At 37.7% G+C, this 18540-nt stretch overlaps 4 protein-coding genes across 5 annotated transcripts; 1 reads left to right on the top strand and 3 right to left on the bottom strand.

Moving 5' to 3' along the window:
- Window positions 1-611: 611 nt before the first annotated feature.
- LOC136253255 (GTPase KRas-like) lies at window positions 612-5002 on the top strand. Its single transcript, XM_066045892.1, has 9 exons — window positions 612-773; window positions 872-920; window positions 986-1014; window positions 1157-1206; window positions 2918-2952; window positions 3717-3819; window positions 4382-4540; window positions 4675-4716; window positions 4778-5002. Exons 1-9 carry the CDS (start codon window positions 743-745, stop codon window positions 4847-4849), a joined length of 570 nt encoding a protein of 189 aa, XP_065901964.1. The 5' UTR covers window positions 612-742; the 3' UTR covers window positions 4850-5002.
- Window positions 5003-5628: 626 nt separating this feature from the next.
- LOC136253250 (uncharacterized) lies at window positions 5629-8116 on the bottom strand. Its single transcript, XM_066045887.1, has 9 exons — window positions 7464-8116; window positions 7181-7411; window positions 6959-6986; window positions 6865-6910; window positions 6501-6812; window positions 6278-6451; window positions 6032-6109; window positions 5909-5983; window positions 5629-5852 (listed from the first exon to the last, which is right to left on the bottom strand). The coding sequence occupies exons 1-9, from the start codon at window positions 7849-7851 to the stop codon at window positions 5745-5747; spliced, it is 1440 nt and encodes a 479-aa protein (XP_065901959.1). The 5' UTR covers window positions 7852-8116; the 3' UTR covers window positions 5629-5744.
- A 25-nt stretch (window positions 8117-8141) lies between these two features.
- LOC136253253 (gamma-secretase subunit Aph-1b-like) lies at window positions 8142-17334 on the bottom strand. The gene is made up of 6 exons (XM_066045890.1): window positions 17164-17334; window positions 16957-17100; window positions 15792-15862; window positions 8870-8992; window positions 8417-8544; window positions 8142-8370 (listed from the first exon to the last, which is right to left on the bottom strand). Exons 1-6 carry the CDS (start codon window positions 17274-17276, stop codon window positions 8221-8223), a joined length of 729 nt encoding a protein of 242 aa, XP_065901962.1. The 5' UTR covers window positions 17277-17334; the 3' UTR covers window positions 8142-8220.
- On the bottom strand, window positions 17308-18539 carry LOC136253251 (uncharacterized). Of its 2 annotated transcripts, none has more exons than XM_066045889.1 (4): window positions 17803-18539; window positions 17656-17749; window positions 17517-17608; window positions 17308-17463 (listed from the first exon to the last, which is right to left on the bottom strand). In XM_066045889.1, exons 1-4 carry the CDS (start codon window positions 18379-18381, stop codon window positions 17410-17412), a joined length of 819 nt encoding a protein of 272 aa, XP_065901961.1. In that variant the 5' UTR covers window positions 18382-18539; the 3' UTR covers window positions 17308-17409. The 2 variants fall into 2 exon arrangements, with proteins under 2 accessions (XP_065901961.1, XP_065901960.1); XM_066045888.1 differs by having other exon boundaries at window positions 17656-17752; window positions 17803-18538.
- Window position 18540: the final 1 nt, after the last annotated feature.

Here is an 18540-nt window from a genome sequence, read left to right as displayed (position 1 = left end):
GAGGAATCATATCAGTTATTCACAGCTTGTACGTGTGCAAAATCACACACTTTACACTTTCATGTGCAATAATCAAACAGCAAGAATAACATCCACAATATGGCTACCGTAGCCTGCACACGGCACATTCGCAACAACCACACTAGCCGTATAGCTAAACTGGCACCACTTTAAAAAATGTTATACTTACTCTTTGCTGGCCTGTGACACCTTAAGTCTGTCCATTTCTGAGTGTTTCTTGAGATGCTCCACATTTAGTTGAAGGGCAGCAATCTGAGCACTCATTGTAGTTATATATGGTCACTACAGATAAACAGACACATACAGATATCACGGAATACCGTGCTATATGAGTAGGGGGTGCGATTGTCATTTTTTTAAAAGCGAAACTGGGAGCGTAGTTATTGGACCATAGACCAATCAATGGCTACTACTTACTTCGATACATTATAACAAGGTAATTATGGGGTACATGCACACATAACATACAAGATTGTCTACTTACAGTATCCGAATATCAGGACGATCAACGTGTATTGCAAGGAAACCACGTGAGTATAGCTAAAAATAGTAACATGGATTGATACTAAAAATAGCACATTCAATAGTTGTTTACTACCTAACATGGTAAAATATGTGGTTTTATTATTAGTAACAACTTGGTTGAGTTTATAAGAGGAATAAGTGAGAAAAATAAGAAACATTCTACATTTTTGTGCTGCGTTTTAGGGGTGGAAGCATAATGACCGAGTATAAACTCGTGGTAGTTGGAGGTAAGTCAGTGGAGAAATACGAATTTTTATTTGCGGTTTGGGTGTACCCTTTGGCGTGATCGAACCATTGAAGTGATGTCCCTTCTTATCCCTTGTAGCTGGCGGCGTGGGCAAAAGCGCACTTACAATCCAGCTGATTCAAAACCAGTACGTTGCATTGCACGCACCTAGAAGCTAGCCGTGATTTTATAATTGTTATTTTTTGTCTGCAGTTTTGTTGATGAATATGATCCAACAATAGGTGAGATATATGTGGGATAATTTGTGTTGTGTGTGCAGTTTGATAAAGTGCATTGCTCATTGTATTGTAGTTTGTTATTGTATAAATTACACATTAGTGCATGATTTTATTAATTAGCGAATGCATTTCTTATTTTCTGCAGAGGACTCTTACAGAAAGCAAGTTGTTATAGATGGTGAAACGTGTTTGTTGGTAAGGAAATAAATGTATGATTTTGTATCAGCTGTAATTCCTAATTGGATACTGTAATTTAATCATTTCCACTTTAACATGATGTAAACACTTCATGTTTCTTAACATAAGAAATATTTTTTGGCCTTTGTCTGCTATTGTAATAATTGTTCACAAAATTGTCGGATTGTTAGTGGTTATTATATTGACCAATGTAGACAATCATGAAATTTAAATTGGTAACTATGGTAATAACCAAGGTAAGGTGGTTGAAAAGCTTTTATTTGTAACCATAGCTACGGGTAACTCCTGGTGGAAAGATATAGCATTCTTGTATTCCCAATAGTTTTGGGAATATAATTGTAGGGTTTGGAATATGTTAATGGGACAATAGCTCGTTATTCAACTATTGGTTGTCACTGGTATAAACCTTTAACGAATATGTTCAGATTTTAGATCAACGTAAACCTGATACAGCTTAGGTAGTTACAGTTTTAATTGAACTCTGTAAATGATTACCTTTAAAGGACATGAATCAATTTAGTATGAAAAATTTAAGCCTCTGTTATAAGGTTTCTTACAGCTGGTTTCTCTTCTGATATTGTCTCTGGTTATTCATAACAACTACACTAGTAACTATAGTGTAATATCAGTAGGGAGTACCCCATGAATAAAGTTTTATACTCATGGAACAATGAAACAATACAAGGGTTTGACCATTTCCTTTTTGCTAATATGAACAGTTTTGTTTGGCCACTTTTAACAAGTCTGGATTATGCAAGATTTACTGGGAAGGGCTTATAAAGTGCAATGGTCTGTTGAGTAGTCGCTAGAACATAGCTGTGTATCGTACTGCTTTTCCCACCTCTCTGAGAAGGCTAGTGGTACACCTTTGCACAGCTACAATAATATTCATTTTCATGCGAGTCCTATTCAGGTACATCTGACAATGGACATGTAAATTAATCCTAGGGGTCATGTTGTTGAAATTACCTGTTAACGAAGCTGTTGTTTGTGGTGATAGGTTAGAAAATAATCCATCATTTCCTAGAATACACAATCTCCTTACAAGCTTATTGGATTGGCTAGACATTTAATGGAGACCGCCACATAACAGCCACCCATACCCTGTGTAGCAATAGCTTTTTATGTGTGAATATAAACGCATTGATTTGATGTCTGCCTTGTTCTTACTCCTTATTCATTTCATGGCTCAGCAGCTCATCACCTTACTTGTAAAATATTGCATCATATATAGTAGTGGTAATTAACTATTAACAAGTTTTGGACAAATTGTATAACTAGATTAAAATGGTGAAAATTCTATATTGGTGAGAGACATCATTATAGTTGGATGGTGTGGACTAAAACATGACTAAAACATGACTAAAACATGAATGGTATATCATGATTCTGAAAATTACATTATCCCTGATCTATTACATGTAATGACATGTGATGTGAGGTACTGAATGGAGGATTAATTGACATAATTAGTGATAAGAAATGATGTTAAACAGTTTAGCCTGCTAATGCTTCCTGTCTTGTATTAGTACATCAGGTGTTATTACTCTTGTGTCTTAGAGGATGAGATGTGCCATACCGTTAATTTGATGTTTGGCTAATAATTTTTGGTAAATTTACATAGTTCCCTGCTATTAAGTTTTGCAAAAATTTTGCTGTACTGATATTTACTTTTAAACTAATATGTTATTTTCTATGTTTGATATAGGACATACTGGATACTGCAGGCCAAGAAGAATACAGGTAAATGTTGTTTTTGATTGTGGGTGTGTGCGTACATGTGTGGTGTGGTGTGTACACAGTGTGCAATTGTATGGATGGTAGACTAGTAGCACGTTGTGAATTGTTGGAAGGATATTTGAGCCGTGTACAATGAAAATTTGAACTCTTGAGTTCCTGATCCATGAAACCATATCATTGCATCCCTCAGACTATTTTTGATGGGTTTAGTGTCTTTGTGTTAATTTTGAGCTTTTGAAGTAGTTAATAGTTGCTAAGAGCTGTTTCCAATAACATTCAGGCATTTGTATGGTTTCTGTATTATTTTTAGACTTGTTGGAAATAGTCGATTTTGGATCGGTTGACCAGGGAAACAAATGCGATAAAAGTCTTGTGCTTGAAAGTAGCCAATGAGATCAATATCCTTCAGTTTAAATTAATGCCGTCCGCCCAACATGAAATTTCATTGGCTATTTCTACTCACATGATATTTTGCATTTGGTTTACGTAAACAACCAACCTGAAAATAGACCGTATCATAAATGGCTGGATGGAATTTTAAAGACCTTGTCTTAATGATGAGCAGCTTCTATTGGGTGTCAGGAGTGATGTTTGACAAATTATTGATGCATACAAATATGCAAGTGTATTAGCTTGAAATCAACACACCTACATTGTTGTTGTAATCTAGTAAGATACATTGTGATATAGTGCTACAATTACATCAATAAGGTGGATGTGTCTGTTTTTGTGTATGTCCGTATTTACATCTATTATGTTATCTACAGTGCTATGAGGGATCAGTATATGAGAACAGGAGAAGGGTTTTTGATAGTCTACGCCATTGATAATAGCAAGAGTTTTGATGACGTAGAAGCATTTAGAGGACAGGTGTGTAAATCATGCAGTGTATATGTCTGTATGTTTGTGTGTCCAAACTAACTTTGCAAGTATATTTACACATTGTTAGTTGTAAGTAGATCATGTTGTACCTTGTGCATTACCTTTAAAGGGTCTAACGACATTACCTAACATGGTGTCTTTATCACAGCCTACCTGAAGACATAAAGGGCACTGGAGATTTGTAGTAGCCTCTTGATAAATTTCTTCCTCTGACTTGTTGATGGTAATTCATCAAAACCAGTTGGTCCTGACACTGTATGCCATAGTAGAATGTGGCATTAAATATTATTTGAAGTGGGCGAATCGTCGTTTAGTTCACCAGTACATTTCTGGTTGTCGTTCCTGTGTAGTGACACATGCCAAAACATGATAGTTTATGGTTTACGACACTAACAATGGGTTGATTATACAAATTAACATACATACACATACATGATATCACCAATGTACCTGTTGATCAAGACACGTGAAGGTGACTGTCATTTTGATTCCATATTACCTACACATGTATGAATTTTGTTTGATGTATAATATGTGTCTTCTCCTTCAGATCAGAAGAGTGAAGGATGCTGATGATATTCCTATGATATTGGTCGGTAATAAAGTGGATTTGCCAAGAAGAGAAGTTGATACTAAATATGCTCAAGGGTATGCTAAGGGACACCATATGCCCTTCATTGAGACATCTGCAAAAACCAGACTTGGAGTGGTAAGAATTGAAGATGTGTGTTTACATTTGTGCGTACACGCGTGTGCCTGTGTGTGGGTGGGTGTGCACAAGTTTGTGATGTGCATGAGTATTGTCTTCCATTTTTAACTGGTTTCGTTCTCTCTCTCTCGTAGGATGATGCTTTCTACACATTAGTACGGGAAATCAGACGCTGGGTAAGTTGGATGTACATTATTAAGATCATAATAACTTTATATGTCTCTTCTTGCCTTACAGAAAGAATTTAAAAATCAGGAGGACAATGAAAAGAAAAGAAAGAAGAAGAAATCTATCTGTTCAATCTTATAAAACTAGCAAAATGAACACAACTCAATTACACATTGTCGCAAACTTATTTTAGAATTCACACAAGCTCTCGTCTACTATTATTGTATAGTATATCTTTTTGATGTGTATGTGTTTCATTACTACTCAAAATGTTATTATATCTATCAAGAGTTATTCTTGCTATCATGGAGTGTGTGTACTTTGTGTTTGGTTTCAAATATCATGTTTATAAAATGGAATTACAAAAGTATGTTTCTAACGTGTAGGTAGTATTGAGTTTGGCCCCCATTATAATATGAATTCAACTCTAGCAGGTAGTATACAGGGACCCACACTTGGTTGTGGTGTTCACAATATAATAATTAAGAGTGGCTTGACCCTCAATTTCCTAATTGTATTCATGGTCCATTAACTTTACAGCCATATATGTAGAATATTTACCATTAGCAGGGTGAAGTCCACGTGTGTTATACCTCTAGGGGTTCTTCATGTAGATGTGTAATTAGAATACTAGCACACTGCCATCTACATAGGGAGTTTGCTAAGGAGGGGTGAAACCATCTGGTGGAATTACACAATTTGGCAAAAGCTAGTCACGTAAAACATTGGAACATATTTTATGCTCTATGTTAGTTCATCACAACTCCCCATCCAGCACCAATAAGAGTCACCGGACCGTGTTGATGGCTAAGATGTTTGGGCAATCCTGCAGGACTCACAGGTGAAGGTATGGGCACCCAAGCCACACCTGAACCTGCTCCTCCCCAGTTATAATCTATGCAAGTACACATGACATGTTGGCAAAGATTTTTTTTTTGGTGTTTTATATACATACAAAAGAACCATTATACGTCGCACAAAAAATTTACATATATTACACAAATTAAAGCAATTGATTTCTGCTTCAAGTGTCCCGTTATAAAAATTTGCTCTGTGTTTTTAAAAGGAATTGTTTTGCTAATGCAGTCATCTGTATTTGATCCTCCGTCAAGCCATACACAAACCTGGCCCAATCTGGAGCAAACTAAATAAAATGAAAAATCAGATTAAAGAAATAGGTATATACAACCTCTCTCTTACTCTGCTTTTCTTCACATAATGTCCACTCTTTGCTTTCTCAATAGCTTGAACTAGCACATATCTATGTAGGAACTCCTGAAGGGAAGGAAAGTGAGTAATGATGTATGTAGCATCACGTCTCACCTCTGATGAAATGTCCCGGCAATCTCTAAACACCTCCGATGGTTTTACTGGTTTAAGGGCCGACCCAGTGGGAGATGGCTGTACACAAAAACACAGTTAATTGAGTACAGATAATATTCTTAACAGGAATATATACATAGAGAGAGTGTTAATTATATTAGTTGACAATTTCTATAGGTACAAATTTCTTTCTTGACTTTTTTATTCAACCCGCTATGAAGAATTTTATACATCAGGGTATGTTACCTTTGATTTCCTTGTAGGCATCAAGCCCTCATCATATGGCTCCCAATCAGGATCATCAGAAGTATAAAACGATGGTCTCCTAAATGTCTCATTATTTTCCTGATCATACAACCGAGAATGGTACACGTGTGGTGGACTACCATACACCACCAGCTCTGGACTACCAGGCTCAATCTGTAAAAAAAATTGCATAAAACTTATTAGATACATTATAGGGACTTACTCTAGTAATATATCCACTATCTCTATAACTGTCATATGGAATATCTTGACTTTTTGTAAGAGGTGAAAATGTAGCAGCTGATTTAACGTCTCTGATTGGAGTTGAAGCAATGTATGGTGCCAAATAACTGATGCTGTGTTCAGAAGATTTTTGACGCCTGCGTTTCTTCTTACCACTGCCATGTTGGTGTCGTACTAATGGAGAATTCAATAACATTGATGGTGAAAAAGTCAACTGGCTGGTTGAAATTTCTTCTAATGCTCTCCTATCATCAGTTGATATTGATGGGGACGGTGTGTCAAATTCTGAACTCTGCATTAAATGTGTGTACACAGTGTTAACAAGTAATGTACAACTTGTTTACCTTTCTTTTTCTTAGAATACATGGTACATGTTTCCCTCGTAAATGACTACAAGTACTGTATGAAGTAATACAACTAATAGTGCATGTACATTACCTTTGGTTAATATCTACTTCTACTTCTTCTACAAAAGAGAAGGTAAGAAAACGTAACCACAGAAACGTGTTAAATAGAACTGACTTTTAAATGGTATGATACTAGTCAACTATTATGGACTATGTAGCAAAGGTCAATGTTACACTATCCTTGGGTGGTGCACACACACAACAGTGGCAACAAACACACTACAGTACACACAAACTTAGCACACAGTCTCACCAACAGAAGTTTGTGTAGTTGTAGCAGGTGCCACAGCTGGACCAGCTTGTAATGCTATTTCACTCAGCATTTCTAAATCAGGTGATTCCTTTAACAATGAGTCATCAAATATATTACTAGAAACTGGCGTCGTATAACTGGCAAAAGGTGACAAGCCAGCAGGAAAGCTGTAACTAGGGCTACTGATGTTCGGGGCATGTATTGGAGTGCTCTGCATGCTAGGAGCATTGCCTGTATGGTGTAGTGTAAATGTGTCATACAAAAATGACCTGATATAACTCACCATGTTTATGACAGGAATTTGCTGGGGAACGGATGGCCATTAATCCACCAATTCCTTGTCTAACAGTGTACAATTGATGATTTGGTGTCCTTGATATTTCAAATGGGTGTCCAACTTGGGTTGGTACGCTTGTCAGTTTCGTTTTGTCCTTTTCCAAACTCGCTGTGACTTGTTTCGCACCACTGACGGCCTTTGGAGTAACGTTTGTAGTTGGCGGATGAACCACAATTTCCATTACAGGCGTATTAACCACGCATGGCTGTTCAGGACTATGTGCTGGAGTCTTGAATTGATGTTGACCGCCAAACGGACGACTTGACAAAACAGTCACAAACTTTTCGGAATACTGCTGCCCGAATACAGTAGGCGAAGTGGATTTGTGAGTCATAATTCCCTTTAAATACACAATTCTGGTTTCTTAAAACAAACGTTGCTTGTAAAAAAAAGGAGGGTTGACGGTGAAACACAAAAAGAGGTGGTCACAAAAAATGCTCTCGCTCTTGTCCTATCTTCCCCCTGGCTTGATTTCTCCTGTACAGTTTTTCAACCACACTCACGCATCAACTTGTACATAGAAGTCCCAGGTTACTTCATGAGCAACGCTAATACAAGGATCGCCATGGTTTAGGATTTTCCATTTTCCCGCCAACGTTGCTTAGTAACTAATCGCACACACTATCCGTATATTACCGTATACTTAATTATTAGCATACAAATACAATAATCAATACAATTATAAAACCAGAGAACCCATACATTATGAAGTCTTTATAAATGGAATTAGTACATAATGTAGTTTCTTGAAGTTGGCACCAGCAGTGTGTAGTGAGTATATTGCAAGAAGAACTAGCAGTATAGCACAGAATACTAGAGAATACACCGGTGAGTACCACGAATTGAGCAGTGTCTGAAAAACAAAGAGATTCACTTTTGCGTAGTTATTTTGAACTTACCAGAGAAGATGCTAGCATGTGTGATGATAGTGCTATGACTAGCTTAATCCAATCTTTGTTCCTTACTGCATCAAAGAATAGCACACCCCAGCAAATATGTAGTAGGACAAATATCGATGCACCGAACGCTACAAGGAGAAACAAGATGGTAAAAATATTAATATTGTGTGACTTTCAAATACAATTAGCACCCAATTGTTCTTTTATATGTATGTACAGGTAAGTTGTTGTGAAGATCAAACAGCAAGGACCGCAACAAGAAACTACTAAACAATTACCCCAAGGGTATGTGTGTCACATGCACAATGAACCCATCCTTGACACTGTACATAGATAATGTTAGGAAACAAACTATTAAACTGTGTAAACTAGTTGGGTAATTGCTGACACAGTCACATACGTTCAGTATAAGTTGTGCTATTAGAGGTTCTATTCTGTGTATCTAGTGCTCACCGGACTGCAGTATGAAGTAGTTGGAGTCACCAAATATACCAACAGTGCCAGGACCAGCTGCACTCTTCAACACGTTACTGAACATGATAGCACCTGACGCCACTCCAAACCCCATCCCTGCCACTGTATAATATAATGTACATTAAAACAATATGTACGAAACAGAAAGGTCAAAGTCTATTTTTATGCATCCAATCACCGGACTGGTATACTGGAATTATTAGTTCTACAGTGATAACTACACTAGAGAATCTGACATTAATGTCACAAGATTGCAGACAGTAAAAACACACATCACAGAAGTCATGAGACTAATACCACACCAAGTGTTGTACCAGCCTTGAGACTGCAGCCATGAATGACATTACTTACAACTGAGAAAACAATACTCAACTTTTGGTCTACATCTCAAGCAGAAATAACTACTATGGTCTACAGTGGAACCTCTTTTACCAAATTAAGGAACACAATAGAAAAAACCTCCATAATAAGGACAAAAGATTTTGGTCCCAACAGCAATGCATTTTACCTCTGAGAGAGAAAACTCTTATATTACTGCAAAAACTGGACAAAAAATTCCAAAATGTCCATAATAGAGAGGTTCCACTGAATGTCAGCTGCACAACTAATTAAACATCATCTGAAAATAAAGTGGATCTATTGCTGGAATATAAAAAGTTGCTATGGATTCAAGTGTATATGATATCCTTTCAGTACTGTTTAATTAACACTGTGATCACTACTGGTGTTAAATTCTTTAGAGCTCCCCTCTCAGTGACAATTCTAATCCAGAGGGAGTTGGACACGCTTTAAGCGGCACTAAAATAAATCATACGAAAGTCTATTTTTATGGAGTGGAGTAAACAGTATTGTTGAAATAAAGCAGCAGTACATCGTCATTTCTGTTTATGATTACATACACGATCAGTCTGATGAAGTTATTCGTGCAAAAAGTGTGTTTAGTATTTTCACCCAAAACATAAGCTCTTTTGCAAAACAAGGCATATCTCCTTAGAGTGATCTGAATAGTAACTGGTCTACTTCACCATTTAATTGTTTGTATTGCGACTATTGAGGGTCATGTGAAATACCAAATGAAACTATGCAATTAAAGGCAATAATTTTAGGTGGTGTTTAAAATGTGTCCAACCTCCTCTGATTCTAGTCTACATAATATAAAATCTAATCCAACAATAACTCCACCTACATACATGCTCCATTATTATAGTCTGGCAGCAAACTGACCATAGTATATGGTACTTGTGCTACTACCACTATAGTGGTAGAGCCAATCGTAAATAACATGAACTGTGTAGTTTGTGCCATGAATAATACATTGACCAAATTTGGAAAGCAGCAGCAGCAGATACTCTCCGAGCAAGACCCTAGGTATACCCACCGTAAAGAATTGCGTCGACAGGTATGAAATTTCGTACTCAAGTCACATCAGCCTGAACAGGTAATTTATTATGTCACACGTAATTTGAAACCACATTTGCATTCCGGTTGCACAAGTACTGTATACTAGGGTCATTAGACCCTTACTCCATGCGAAGGGAAGGGTGTCACCCTCAGATCTTCTTGTTTTAAAAACCTTGGCTTTGCCTTGGCTTTAAAATCCATGAAGATCCTACTGCTTCATCTGAAGAAATTGAAGCTTGTACCTTATCACTACTCCCACAAGACAGATTTGGATTGCAGTAGGAAAGCATGAGATACAGTAGTACAGATAATGTCAACAAGGAAATTACTTGTGGTACTCAACAACTTCTGAAAACTCATCACCTACCCAAGCTGCATCTTTGAACTATTTATATACCTCTGCTATGATGCCATAGGTACTGGCAACACAGCAGCAAATTGAGACCAGGAATGATTTTGAATACGGACCACTACCCACATTACAGATAATGCAAAATAACCATTCTACCAAGAAGGCTTACCCATTTACACTGTACGCTTAACTTTGCATGGGCGGGATCAAAGGGAAAAGTGTACTTTAAATTCATAACGTACACTTTAGGCAAAGTTCCAGGGTTCAACCCAGAATATTAACCTAGAGGGGGCGAAGTAAGTCGCTTCGGATTCTAGGGGGGTCTGGGGGCATGCTCCCCCAGGAAAATTTAGAAAATTTAGGTGTAAATATACTCAATTTTGGTGAAATTTTACTGTGATGCCATTGAATATTGACCATTGGATTATACAACTTTGGGATCAATTAAACCTTTCCATTTCTCAAGGCTTTAGGTATAAACCTAGGGGGGGCAATAGCTAACCCAGAGGGGGCCTGTGCCCCCCCCCCCCCACCCCCCCCTAGATTAACCCCTGATTGTTTTATTGCCCACAAAGAGTACTTTAATCGTACAATAAAGCACTCTTTGTGGGCGATAAAGCACCGTTGCCCACATGCTCTAGTGCAGGCTAATAGCCTGCAGCGATCATGCCAGTATGACTAATCACCCAAGCCGGTACAGGCTGATAGCCCTTGCCGCACTGAGTAGTCAATCACTCCAGCCAATAAGAGTACTACCACTGGATTGCTTTTATATATAGACATATCTAAATACTTCGATGATGGGTGGGAGAAAGTAACATTGCTGTTACGTTTGTTAATGTAAACAGAAAAGTCCTGGAGATATCATGGAAATACTTCACTATTTGTCACAATAGAATTGATTGTGGGTTGTGACCAACACCTGCCAAAATACACAATGAACGTCTACCATGCCAAATATGGTGAACTATGCATGAGTTACTTTGTTAAACTAGTTTGTGTGCATTCAGGCTGCTAATAATTCTGCAACGCGTGCTGTATGGCTGCAATCACTAGAAAGTTCCATAAATCATTTAAAGCATTGCCTTGCTCGTGCTATATGAAAAATAAAGCACTTGGCCTTGTGCTTTATTACCATCTTGGCCACATGCCTTGTGCTTTATTTTTCATATAGTACTCGTGGCAATGCTTTAACATATATGTGGTTCAGTAATATAACTTACTGGGCCCCATTCAACTCTACAGGTCAGTATTCATCACTTGGGATATCCCAGGTGCGCATTGCTTACATCTGTAACTAACAAACAAGCACACAAAAAAATTCAGAATTTTCAACTAGAGTAGGGACCATAACACATCGATAAAGTACTGAAAAAGTTGGAGATAGCCCATGATATTAAATCACAGTAAAACAATAAGTGTTATATCCCTACTGTGCATTTCCATTATGGTATCTTGAGCACAGTAGGGACATAACACTTCTTTTGCTACTGTGATTTAATATCGTGCACTACTCCAGCTTGTTTCAGTACTTTTTATTGATGTGCTATACTCCCTACTCTAGTTGAAAATTCCAAATTTTTTTTGTGTGTACTTGTTGGTTAACTTTTTTTGTAAATAATTATTATGACTAGTACTGGTGAACCCACGCATAGTGATGCGCGCCCCAGTTATTGTCTGAAAAGTGAAGTATCCATTACACTTCGTTGTCGGCTATGTTCAACCTGTTACACACCAGTACGAATCAAAAACTGTTCGAAAAGCACCTCTGCAATCAAAATAGCCACTATGAAAAATACGGACGATTTCCATTATGAAGGGAAGCCATCACATGCTACTGCCAAATCGATACTTTTTGCTGTCAGCAAAGATGAATGGGACACAAAGGAGGACACTGGTAAGTCCATGAAGAATGCATTTGTACATACTGCGGTATGCCAAAAGGCACCTCTTGGGCCGAAGCGACATCAAACAGTGAAAAAATCAAGCCTGTAGCCTTAGCTGTTATCGAGTTACGCTTGTCTGAAGGCATTAGTCAGTCAATACTGCCTCATTGTCATCAGGGAGATTGAGGCTGGCTATTAGGTGATGTTATTTCATGGGCCACGTCTACTCATTTGTGGTCCCTACTATACAGTACTACCGTACTGCATGATACTATCATACTGTATGATGCAGCTTGTGCATTTGGCAACATGTCACTTCTTCAGAAGATTCATGCTTATTACTTTTAGGGGCCACTCTATTAAAGCTTGCAATGGATGAGAGCTGTACCAACACTTGGTCCCCCCACCATTGTTGCAGCTTCTGTCTCTGGGCTCTTGGCTGTATGCTCTGTTTCTAGCTGTCATCTCAGCACTAGGCTAGCCTTTCTCTCATCTCAACAATGTAAGTAGCAACAGGGATGGAGGCTGCCTGGTCTTCAGTACAACCCTTTATTAATACATCCAGGGGTCCTCTCAACAGAGACAACGGGCTAATTACACTAATGAGCTACAAAAATTAATAAAAGTATGTGCATACAAGTGTTAAATAATATAACTACTATTGTGTACAGTCTCCACTAATAGTGCTAAGTATGTACTTAACCTGTTGTACAGCATTGGTGAATGAGTTATTCACACAAATGCATTATTGCATGAGCACAAAAACTATTATCAGTTAAGTGAAATCCTTAAGACACATTATAGCTCTATGATATGATATTGTTCATACGTTATCTACCACTGACTGAATCACTTACATACCACAATATCACACTTCAAAAGAGAACAAAACGGTGTTATCATTAACAGTGCATATACCCATCAACAACTATTGCTCGTTACATAGAAAGTGTATACCGTATAGAGGGAAACTTTGGCGGGGGAAAATTTTGGTGGCGTATTTGGCGATTCGCTAGAAATTCGCCAAAATTTTAACCTGCCAATTACTCGTAGCGCCTGAGATTTGCATCGTTATAGCTATAGTTTATTTTGTCAAATGCAATTTAGCTTGCTATTCGCCAAAGTTTACCCCCGCCAAAGTTTCCCTCTATACGGTAGCTGCCTAGTACCAATCTGTTTACTTCGACTGTTCCGATAATCAAACTACATGGTTACATTTTCCTTCACAACAACTTGGTAGTATTAGTTCAGTGAAGTTATGTAATTTCAGTGACAGTGAGGATAGCACTGAACAGAAGAGCCACTCCAGCCATTAAATCACTGTTGTTTACCGGGACATACAGCATTACAAATAGATACACAGTAAAGGGTAGAATAGTGCTATTAGATACAACGTACTTAGTACGGTTGAATGTGTTATTCACAAATACATTGCACATGCACAAAAAGTGCATCAGTTTGATGAAATTATTCTCTAAGACCCATTAATACTGACTATGGCTCTGTGATATAATATTAAAAGAACGAAAACTATGTTATCACAAACAGCACATACCTCCATCAGCAATTACATATTATTTAGTTTAACACCATGACCTTTGACTGACTGGATTTCCATTCTGTAGTGTACCTTGATAGCTTTCCAAGGTCTACAAGAAAACTTGTAAAGTGGCCAGCACCTCATTCTTGTGGCTGCTCTATTAGAGTAGCTTGATTGTCAACTTTTGGGAACGTGACAATGACAGAAGTGGACGAATGCTGCCAGTGTAGGGCTCGCCAGTAAAAACAATTTTCGTAGCAGCTTTTTGGAAGTGTTTCTGGTTATACTGAAGGTACTACACCTAACCAATACTACCAAGGTGTCGTAAAGAGCTAGTTTCCGGTCAATGTTTTTTAGTGTGTAAGAAAGCCCAAACCTTCATAATCCCCAATATACAGTTTATTGTAAAATATTTACATATGACAACTCCTTGAATTTTAATCTGATTTCCAATCTGCTAAGAAAGATATCCAATCTGCTAAGAAAGATATCCAATCTGCTAAGAAAGGTTCGCATTTCCAACAGTTTCCCAAGATCTACAAGAGAGAGTTCAGCTAGGTGGTTTAGCTAAGCAGTAGAGGTGAGAATAAAATCATATCTAGCTTGTTGGTTGCAAGTTTCAGCGATAAACTCTTGAACTTTGTCAAGAAGCAAAATTTAGAAATGAATAGTCCAAATATTCTGCTACTGCTTGTGTGTTTTCAATGGTACATTTCTGGATTCTTCAGATCAAACGACTTTCATTTACCCTCACAGTAGTCAAAAGTACAAAGTTACACTCCCACAGAGAAGCCATATCTGTGACCTGACTTTCAAGGATACTCAAGGCTTTGCTATACTTGTAATGTCATGTACAAGTACTTATAGAACACTAAAGATAAGTTCAACCCTTTTTGCTTTCCTTGTAAATATCCAATGGGTTGTCTATAGTAGCAAACAGTATAGGTGCAACTTTTAAATAATCGCTTGCTTAAAATTTGATTGGCTGTTTCATATTGAGTGCTACAGAGAGCAAACTACATGTGAGCAAACCAACTCCTAAATAAAGGCGCACACATGCAATACACAAGCGAAAGAATCGTAATGTAACACTGTTGTATGAGAACGAACTGCACACATGCAATATAATAGTAAAATGTTATTGTGGCAATATTAATGCTAAAGCAAACTGTACTGGTCTGCACAAAAGCAATACGATAACAAAAGAACTTGCTGCTTTGTTGTTATATTGAACTGATGTATGCAGAATACGTGCAAGGTCATGATATTGTTTTGTAACCATCTTAAGAGCACTGTATGTATGCAATTACAAACTTCATACAAATAGCATTCAAATTTTTATATGAGGAAGGTAACCCACCCCAAGAGAACTTGTGCTGCAATTCATCCATGGATGACTAATAAGCTATTAAGCATGAAAACCTTGTGTTTGGTTCATGTATATATTTACTTCAACTATGTCACAGGTCTACACACAAATGGTAGTTACTTCAACATACGTACATACATACGTACTTGTTGAGAACTTGACTCTACGATTAAAGTTCTCCCTTTGCTTGGACTAACAATGTCTTTGTTTGACTTACACGCAACAAAAGGTTCTAGTATTCCAGTCCAGCAATTACATACATCACTAAATATTATCAAGGGGTGCAATAGGTACAGTAACACATGTACATAAGAAGATGTGTACATATAAGGACAAGGACATGAGGTACTTACCATATGCTAACTTGTGTTTACGTAGTTCACTAGTGTCCTCACTGATCAGAGCTAACATATCATCAGCCTTGCTGTATGTGGTGATACAATCAGTATGTATGAGTATCCCCTGTATATTTCATTATTGAAACACCTTCATAAATATATGCACATTTAATTTGTGCCTTCTTATAACACAGAACAATAACCATGTATGTGATGATTGATACCACAAAAATATTGCCTTGACAATGTTTGTCTTGGCACTGTTGCTTGGGTTACAGTCAAGTCCAAAAGTATCTTCAAAGAACCAAAAATAAAATGTTTCAATTTTTTTTCCAGATCAATAATGACTAATTTTGTGGGCTTCATTTTTTTTAAAAATGTTAGATGATACTTGGTCCTGACACAAGTCTTGTGGTATACTGAGGTACAGTACATTTATTGCTACAAAGATTTATTGCTAGCAACAGATCTATGCAGTCCTGTGTACAAAACTACCATGATCAGCTATTTCTATATATTATCATATGATGGTTGCAGCGGAGGTGGTGGTGCGCCTACCCTTTGCATGCAGGCATGCAGAGTAGCTATCATGGCATTTTTCAATTAGTAAGGCCTAAAAATGGCTTACACCTTAATCCTTTTTTTTTTGAATTCAATGATCCAAATTTTCAGGCAGGAAAAGCAAACCTTCACGATCCTTATTACTGTATTACTACATGATAAGTAAAGATCAGACTGATAAGAAAAGATCAGATTCAGGACAACACAAAGTAAGTAAAGGACTTTCAAGGGTTCGACAACAAAAAAATATAAATAAATGACATTATTTTGACACTTTGCTAAACTGTTCAGCTACAGCCTGCATAGAGTGGTATATCTCTTTCACCAGTAACAAACATCAGCTAAGGAGCTCACTAAACCATCCCACAACATCTACAACTCAGCAACCTTTTTATCCGAATTTCCAGACTCTAGAAATGACCATGCTGTCACAAATCTTAATATTTATGTGGCAGTGCAAACTCTTACCCTGTTAGTTTCATGTTTTGCGTCCATGCATGCTACTGATGCTACAGACAAGCCATCAACACAACATTTCTGATTTTAATATGGGTGCTAACATGCCTTCAGGATGTAACTAACATTACATGTCCCCCAAAGCTACCATAGTAATACTCACATTAACAACTTGTAGAAAGCATATCGGAATAATTCCTGGAACATCACAGCAAAGGGCACAGACCACGCCGGCTCATCTTTTAATGGCGGCACTATTACACGTATGATGGACGCAAAGAACAGACTTAAATTCCAGAAAAAAGCTCTATAAACAAAACAAAAATTGTGTTACTCCAAATATTGCACACCAAAACAACAGCCGACTCACCCAACTATCATAACGATAACTTCATGAGGATTACGTGCTACTGTGAAGAAAAACAGTGACAAAGAAGGTCCAAACGCGATAAACAGGTAGCCTAGCTCGTCTATAATCGACATTTTATAATGCGCTACAATTAGAATAATCACGTGATATTTATAACCGCTACATGAAATACTTTTAAATCGGAAATACAGTTCAAATCTATAACAGTTATCATGTATATTGGAGCACAGAATTGCATGTTTAATTTTATTCTTCATGTGAAAGCACTTTTGCTGAATCTTGCATTGTAGCTTCATGTGGCTGTAAAGTTTGACAAGAATTTGAAACATAGTTGATTGGTATATATTTCTTACCTGACTCTTGTCTGAGTAATTGGTTAGGAATTGCACAGATACTTTTAATGGATATCGGTTATTTCGCAAGTAAGGTTTCCGATGTGCAAAATCTACCAATGTACCAACATAACATGAATTATGAGTCTCACAAATTTACCTAATATTGTTTTCTTGGCTGCATACCTCTCTCGTATTTCCCTAATCTCTTGCCTAGCTCTCCTTATGGTTTCACAAATGTCTGCACTAACACACTGCTGGAATTATATATAAACAAGACAGTTAACACGTGTATGAACCACCGTACTTGTACCAGGGAGCTCTCACACCTCTTAGTCTCCAGTTTTGGTTTATCGTCTTTACCCTGAGAGAGTGGAAACTCAAACACCTTAAACTTGGATACATTCTCATCTGTCTGTCTGTTACTACCTAGAGTTTTCTTTCCAGTAGTGGACACTGTAGTTTGAAACTTTGCTAGCTTATTAACACCTTTGTCTCGAACCCTGTTGCCAAGGTGATAATTGTACTGCTTTCTTCTAATAATTTTTGACGTGTCAGGATCATCAGAGTTGTTCTCATGGCTGGTATTTGGTGGATTATAAGGTGCTAGTTCAAACTGTTGAGGAGATAAGGGATGCGCTTCTTCAAACCTGTCATCTTCCCCGTGCAGAATACGGTTAATAAATTCTTGACCAGGTGACTGAATTGGTTCACGCAATGGCGGCTGAAATGTCTTTTTCTGCGGCCTTGGTGGAAGAAACCCGCAGCTCAGTACTTCCTGGCTTGGCCTTGGACTTACAACGCTGCTCTGGTCTCCCTCTTCCAAGCTATCAAACAAATTTTCCGCCTGTTTCCTGAGTGGGGGACGAAACGTGCTCATTGCCATTGGTTGGTCGTCAGAGTACTTTGTTCTTGTAAATGCAACAAGATTTACTTCACCACATTTGCAGCTAGATTAATTTGCTGTTGCTGACAAACTGCGATTGTTGGCGGCAAATCTATGCTGGCGGTTGCTAAAGAAAACCTCGCGCATGCGTGTGGCGCG

Source organism: Dysidea avara, chromosome 4 (assembly GCF_963678975.1).
Source record: "Dysidea avara chromosome 4, odDysAvar1.4, whole genome shotgun sequence".
NCBI lineage: Eukaryota > Metazoa > Porifera > Demospongiae > Dictyoceratida > Dysideidae > Dysidea > Dysidea avara.
The sequence above is the reverse complement of the archived record's forward strand: the minus strand, read 5'-3'. Positions and strand labels throughout refer to the sequence as shown.

Excerpts from the sequence above, each read along its gene's own strand:
- LOC136253255 (XM_066045892.1), top strand. The coding sequence starts at position 743 with ATGACCGAGTATAAACTCGTGGTAGTTGGAG. Across the intron at positions 3,820-4,381 it reads TAGAAGCATTTAGAGGACAG|ATCAGAAGAGTGAAGGATGC; the intron begins GTGTGTAAATCA and ends CTTCTCCTTCAG. Across the intron at positions 4,541-4,674 it reads CAAAAACCAGACTTGGAGTG|GATGATGCTTTCTACACATT; the intron begins GTAAGAATTGAA and ends TCTCTCTCGTAG.
- LOC136253250 (XM_066045887.1), bottom strand. The coding sequence starts at position 7,851 with ATGACTCACAAATCCACTTCGCCTACTGTATTCGGGCAGCAGTATTCC. Across the intron at positions 7,412-7,463 it reads AAATTCCTGTCATAAACATG|GCAATGCTCCTAGCATGCAG; the intron begins GTGAGTTATATC and ends TACACCATACAG. Across the intron at positions 6,110-6,277 it reads TGCCTACAAGGAAATCAAAG|CCATCTCCCACTGGGTCGGC; the intron begins GTAACATACCCT and ends TTTTGTGTACAG.
- LOC136253253 (XM_066045890.1), bottom strand. The coding sequence starts at position 17,276 with ATGTCGATTATAGACGAGCTAGGCTACCTGTTTATCGCGTTTGGACCT. Across the intron at positions 15,863-16,956 it reads GCTTTCTACAAGTTGTTAAT|CAAGGCTGATGATATGTTAG; the intron begins GTGAGTATTACT and ends CACCACATACAG. Across the intron at positions 8,545-8,869 it reads CTACTTCATACTGCAGTCCG|CGTTCGGTGCATCGATATTT; the intron begins GTGAGCACTAGA and ends TTCTCCTTGTAG.
- LOC136253251 (XM_066045888.1), bottom strand. The coding sequence starts at position 18,381 with ATGGCAATGAGCACGTTTCGTCCCCCACTCAGGAAACAGGCGGAAAAT. Across the intron at positions 17,753-17,802 it reads GTGAGAGCTCCCTGGTACAA|CAGTGTGTTAGTGCAGACAT; the intron begins GTACGGTGGTTC and ends ATATAATTCCAG. Across the intron at positions 17,609-17,655 it reads AGCCAAGAAAACAATATTAG|ATTTTGCACATCGGAAACCT; the intron begins GTAAATTTGTGA and ends GTACATTGGTAG.